At 45.9% G+C, this 6,235-nt stretch overlaps 1 protein-coding gene across 1 annotated transcript; it reads right to left on the bottom strand.

The window, feature by feature from the left end:
• Positions 1-1,575: 1,575 nt before the first annotated feature.
• LOC121134145 (septin-8-like) lies at positions 1,576-5,909 on the bottom strand. The gene has a single exon (XM_040731874.1). The coding sequence runs from the start codon at positions 5,832-5,834 to the stop codon at positions 4,545-4,547; it is 1,290 nt and encodes a 429-aa protein (XP_040587808.1). The 5' UTR covers positions 5,835-5,909; the 3' UTR covers positions 1,576-4,544.
• Positions 5,910-6,235: the final 326 nt, after the last annotated feature.

The raw sequence follows: 6,235 nt of genomic DNA, 5'->3' as shown, positions 1-6,235 counted from the left end.
AGTGAGCTATTCCAATACTCAAGGAGATAAAAAGTTTAAAGTTAAGCCTGATCTAAAATGGAATAGAGAAAGTAGTGACCTCAGGTCAAGACTAAACCCAACTGATATTACAACTTGTGAAAGGAAATAAAGAAAAGCTTAGGGTAGTGGCAGTAGCACATGACTTTAATTCCACAACTCTGGAGGCAGAGGCAGCTATATCTATTATTTCAAGGCCAATCAAATCTACTGAGTTTTAGGACAGACAATTTAAGTAGTGAATGAAACCATCAAAAGCAGAAAACTGGTGAACCAGGGAGCCATATCCCAGGCCCACCAAGCAGAAAAACTTGGCAGCTTTGGCCACATTGCATTGGCTTCAGAGTAAAAGGTCAAAATAAAATTTAAAAATAAAATTTTTACTGAATTTCCTTCCATGGCTAAGGAAAGTCACTGATGCCAGACATGGATCAGACATGTCCCTGCAGATAGGTTCAGAGAGGCCTTCTCTTGAAGCTATAAAGGTGAAGCTTAGCTTGTCTTGCAAAGTCCAAGACGTTGGAGATCCCAGAGCCATACAATACCTTCAATATAAGCTGCAGGACGGAGTGTGGAACCAGGTCCAGAAAGAGAAATATATTACAATCAACAATGCTGAATGGAGTTGGAGCTCTGAAATGCCATTTGACATCAAATATGGAGATGTAGAGTTTAGAGTTTGCTGGGTGGTTTTAGAATATATATATATATATATATATATATGTGTGTGTGTGTGTGTGTGTGTGTGTGTGTGTGTGTGTGTGTATGTGTGTGCATAGGGGACTATAATTAAGAGATTTCTAATTGTCTATGAGACTCAGAAGAGACTTTAGACTTTAAACTTTGTTGAGACTTATATTGACTATGGAGACCTTTAAAGTCATACTGAATGAATTTTTACATTATGATGTAGCTACAAGCCTATGATGGACACTGTGTAAAATGCAGTAGTTTGAATAACTATGGCTCTCATATATATTTGAATGCTTGTTCATTAGGGAGTAAGGACACTAGATAGGGATTTTGGGGTGTGGCCTTGTTTGACTGAGTGTGGTCTTATTGGAGGAAGTGTGTCACTGGAAGTGGGCTTTGGGGTTTTAAGTGCTCAAGCTAAACCCAATCTCTCTATCCCTCCCTCCCTACATCTTCTCTATCTATCTTTCTTCTTTATATCTCCAAATCTGGATGTAGAACACTCAGCTACTCTCAAGCACCATGTCTGCCTTCATGCCACCATTATTTCTGCCATGGCAATAATGATCTAAACCTTGGAAACTTTAAACCCCAAGTAGATGTTTTCTTTATAAGTGTCATTGAGGTAATGGTGCCATTTCACAGCAATAGGACATTGACAAACACACCCAGGATAACCTGCCACTGATGGCACTTGGCCATCCATGGCGTGCTTGGCCATTCTACAAAATTTATCAGTCAAGAAATTCCCCACAGACCTACCCATAAGCTGCTTCAGTATGATATGGCATTTTCTCATTTGAGTTTTTTTTCTTCTCAGAAGACCACAGACAGAAATTACCAACCAACACTGTTTTTTTTTTCAAAATAAATGCAAAATTTAATGAAAACAAATGAGTACAAAGTGGGAGGAAAGGAACAGAAACAAGTCGATGGATAGAGGAGTAAATGGATTAACAACTGAAGTGGTTTTAGAAATGCATGGTAACATAACAGACAAGCAAATAGGCTTTCCTGGGTCTCTTACCCAGTATGAGCCCCAGACAAGGGGAGTACACACACACACACACACACACACACACACACACACACACATACAGGGTCAGTGTGCACACAATCACAAAATGCCTGGATTCAGGCCACCCAGTATGAGGGAGAACACACTTCTTGGTTGGCCTGGGATACATCTGCTTGATGGCTGTTGACTTGGGTTTCTTTTCTTAGTGCTGGGGAGAAAACTTAGTTCCCAGTCATGCTAGGCAAGTTCTCTAGCAATGAGTCACATGCCCAGCATTTTTAAAAAAATTGACACACTAAGTGGCCCAAGTTGGCTTTGAACTTTTGATTCTCTTGCCTCAGCCTCCTGAGGGCCTAGGGATTTGGCATGATTACTAACAATCTTTTTTCTATCAAAAATCCAGGTTTGAACCACAATTTACATGGTGATTATACTACAACACAAAATGACTAAAGGAAAACGTAACAGCAAATGTCAACATGATCCTATGACAGTCCCCATGAAGCCAACAAATGACAGGGAAGAAAGAGTAAATCACAGGTGTACATGGGGGTCACATCTCCAAAGGGGCAAGCTTCCCGTTTTTCTTGCACATCAAGGATTAACTTAACCTCAGCTACAGATAACTAAATTCTACACAGCAGGAGAAAAGCTTGCCATGGCTGACCGGATCCATGGGGGGGGCAACTTAGACCCTAGAAAGTACAAGTCAGGTCTCCCCAGGGAGGCCAAAAGGTGGGCACTGAACGTAACAGCCTTCCAGTATGCCCACGTTGTGGCTGGTGAGCTGCAGGAGATAACGGTAGAATTTGCAGGCCCCAGAGTCCAGCATGGAGCCAGCAATCCTATTTTATACAACCAGTAGACCTGTTGGGTTATCCTAATCTCTAAATATATTGGCTAGGAGAGGCCGCTCTGAAGGTCAGGTGTGGACCTGAGTGAATACACCTCCAGATACACAGTTTCCCTAAGAGGAGCCACTGGCCTGCAGCTCACCTCTGCCTCAGACACCAAAGCCCCACATCAGTTCAGCCATGACCAGAGGCAGACGAGCTGTGAAGCTCTCAAGGCTTCCAAGGCCTAGACTGAATTTTATATTCTTTTGCTTAAAACAGTCTTGGTAAATAGTTGAGTCCAGCCTGGCAGCCAGGATCCACCCTGGACATGGAGGATTTTTCCTCAGAGCATCAACAAACACTATTCTGCTGTGTGTGGCCTCTCACAGGTCCAAGCAGCCTAAGTGGACTCACAATAACCTTCCCCTTCAGCTCACTCTGGATGGACCATCATCTTAGAAAGACAGAAGAAGCCAGACTGGTCCTGGACGAACAGAAGCAGGCCTGGCGGAAAGGGGGAAATGGCAGTGGGAGGGAAATGGGGGTGTAAAATCAGTGTGGCCCCCTCGGGTTCTCACTGGGTCATCAGCTCCTCAGGATGAAGTCTATCTTTCTGGGGAGCCTGGTGTCCAGCCTTGTCCTGCACCAACACTAAGGACATTAGTTTTCACCCATTTTCAACTCTGACGCTTGCAAACCATCGGGAGCAGAGCAGACTAGATTTTGTCAGTACTTTTCTTGTTTTTATTTTTGAGACACGGTCTCACGTAAGCCAAGCTGGCCTCTCCCTCACTATGTAACTCAGGCCAGTCTCTGGCTTCCTACCTCACTATGTGACTGAGGCCAGTCTCTGGCTTCCTACTTCCCAAGCACTGGCGTTACAGGCCTGCACCATCACACCTGGAAGAGACTTTTAAGTGTCTACCTGGAAACTATAGCTGGAGGGGAAGCTCTTAGCCACTAGGCTTTTGTTTTGTTTTGTTTTTTCTTCTTCCTACCCCCATCTCAAATTGCCCTAATACTTTGGACACCTTTATTTCCTTGCCTCAGCCAGGAAAGAAGTAACAATGACCTTGACATGACAGCCTTCTCCCCACTGAGCACACTGTCGGGAGCAGGCAGCTTATTTGGAGTCAAACACTTAACACACACGCACTTGGTCCCTGTCACCGGTAGCACCTCTAGGGCAGAGAGAGACAAGGGCTTTGGGCTGCTGTTCCATTTACATTCACAGTAAAAAGGCTGGGCGTGGCCTTGTTCGGGGTCCACTTCAGTCTGTAAAGAAGTCCCAAACACTGCCAGAATAGGAACTTTATTTCCCACCTCTCCCTATTTGTCATAGGGGTGCTTTCTATGTCAGAAGGTTTAGAAGTCTTTTTAGTTAAAAAAAAAAAAAAGATCAGGTAATCTGTGTCACTTATGAAAATAATGGGAAAGATAGATATTTTTGTCTTTACACTGGTGCCAAATAAAAATTAAAAGTGTTTCAAAGTTATTAAAATTAAGCTCTAGGTTAGAAAAATTAAAATGAAGGGGAAACAGGCCAATTCTGCAGCATGTATATACCAGACCACAGGCCACGCCTAGGCACCACATGAGTCGCTGGCTTGACGATGAACAATCAGGCCAGCATCACTGGCTGGGGCCATCTCTAGACTGGCACATAACTGCTCCGTCAAGGGATAGTGACACTGTAAATGGAAGACCAGCCACCGGCTCTGGAAAAAATAAACCTTGTCAGTTTCGGATTCCAGCATTCATGGCTTTGACACGCTTGCATAGAGAGGGAAAGCTGGCCAGGCCCAGGCAGCCTGGAGCCAGCAGGTAGGGACAAGGCAATGCTGTAAACACTGGAGTCTATACCGGCTCCCAGTCCATCCTCACACCATGTTATGGGAGAAGGGTCACAAGGTGTAACTCAAGCAACTTAACACATGAAAGTCTAAAGTCCGCTCTTGACATGTAAGTCTGTGCGTGCTTTAATTCTTCTTGTCCTTGTCTTTCCGCAAGGGCAGCTGGGAAGTGGCGTGCAAGGCCTGGGACTGCAGGGCCTCCATGGCCGCCTTCCTGCAGTTGAAGGCGTTGGTCTCCTCCTCCAGCTCCCTGCGCTTCTCCTCCACCTTGCGCTTCTCCTCCTGGTGGATTCGCTTCAGGTGCTCAAACTTCTCGTGGAGCTCCCGTGCCTTCTCCTTCAACTCTAGCTCTGTCTCCTTCACTTTGTTGACGAACATCTGCCTCATCTCTTCCTCCTTCCTCTGTAGCTCGCTCAGGAACTCCTTCCTCTTGGCCTCGTACGTTTCTTGGAGGCTGAAGGGCTGGCTGTCGCCGTCACTGTCCTGGAAGCCCATCTCTTCCAACTTGCAGCGTCGGTAGAGCTCGTAGTGTCGACTGTGAGTCTGCTCCCGCAGGTCCTCCATGTTCACCCGAATCAACATCTCCCGCAGCTTCACGAAGTCGCAGTGATTCTCATTCTCCACCTGCACCACTCCCCAAGGGTACTGCCGTGCTCGAACCAGCTTGTTGCCCACCTTCACCTCCTCTGTGCTGCCCACCACAGCAAAAGGCAGGTGTGCATTCATGACTGCATTGATCTCTGCAACAGCCTCGTCGTCCGTGGGAAACTGGTAGATCTGCACTCCATTGCTGACCAGCTCACCCATGATCTTGATCTTGAACTTGTGGAGCTCGCTCTTGGAGATGGTGTCAGCCTTGGCAATGATGGGAATTATGTTCACCTTGCTATCTAGTTTCTTCATGGTCACTAGATCCAAGGACTTCAGGGAGTGCCCGGTGGGAGTGATAAAGTAGAGGCAAACATGGATTCTCGTGTCATGGTAGTCAAAGAGGGAACGGCGGATCTTCAATTCTTCCTGTAGGTAGTTTTCAAACTGCGCGTCGATGTAGTCAACTATGGGCCTGTAACTGTCATCCTTATTGATCTGGTCCCCAAAGCCCACAGCATCCACGATGGTCAGTTTGAGATGAACGTTACTCTCTTGGAGGTCATAGGTCTGAGGCCGCAGGTGTACACTCTCCTCATGATGACTGGCTTCCTCCGTCTCAAAGGTCATGTTGAAGAGAGTGTTCATTAGTGTGGACTTGCCGATCCCAGTCTCCCCCACACAAAGAATATTGAAGCTGAAACCCTGTGTGACTGACTTGCTGACCAGCTGATCAGGGAGGCTGTCAAACCCCACATGGCCGCCCAGGGACAGGCTCCGAAGCTCAGGCTCTGCGTTCGAGATGCGTTCCAGGTCGGTGGCCGCCATGGCGAGCTGCGCACCGGGCGGGCGGGCTACGGGGAGCGCCTGGGCCGCGGCGGGGATGAGCCGGTTGCGGGACGCGCTCCGCCCCCAACACTGGTTTTTGTAATAAAGTAAACACAAGTGAAACTGAAGCACCAAAATTGTATCAGATAATATTTACTACGGTTATATAAGAATGAAGTTAGTAATTTACTGAAGTAATATATGTGTTCAGTGTTGTGGCAAAAAAGACACATGACAATTGTAGATTTTATCATAGTAAGTAAGCAGTTCTATTTTTCTCTTTGTTGGATTTAAACGTGTGAGATCAATTCCAACATTTTCTTCTTTCTTATGCTTAAGTTTTACTACAGAGATGTTTGGTTATTCATTTGCAAGACATTTGAAAGTTGGCATTACTTAGA

This window comes from Mesocricetus auratus, unplaced genomic scaffold (genome assembly GCF_017639785.1).
Source record: "Mesocricetus auratus isolate SY011 unplaced genomic scaffold, BCM_Maur_2.0 Super-Scaffold_100026, whole genome shotgun sequence".
Taxonomy (NCBI): domain Eukaryota; kingdom Metazoa; phylum Chordata; class Mammalia; order Rodentia; family Cricetidae; genus Mesocricetus; species Mesocricetus auratus.
The sequence above is the reverse complement of the archived record's forward strand: the minus strand, read 5'-3'. Positions and strand labels throughout refer to the sequence as shown.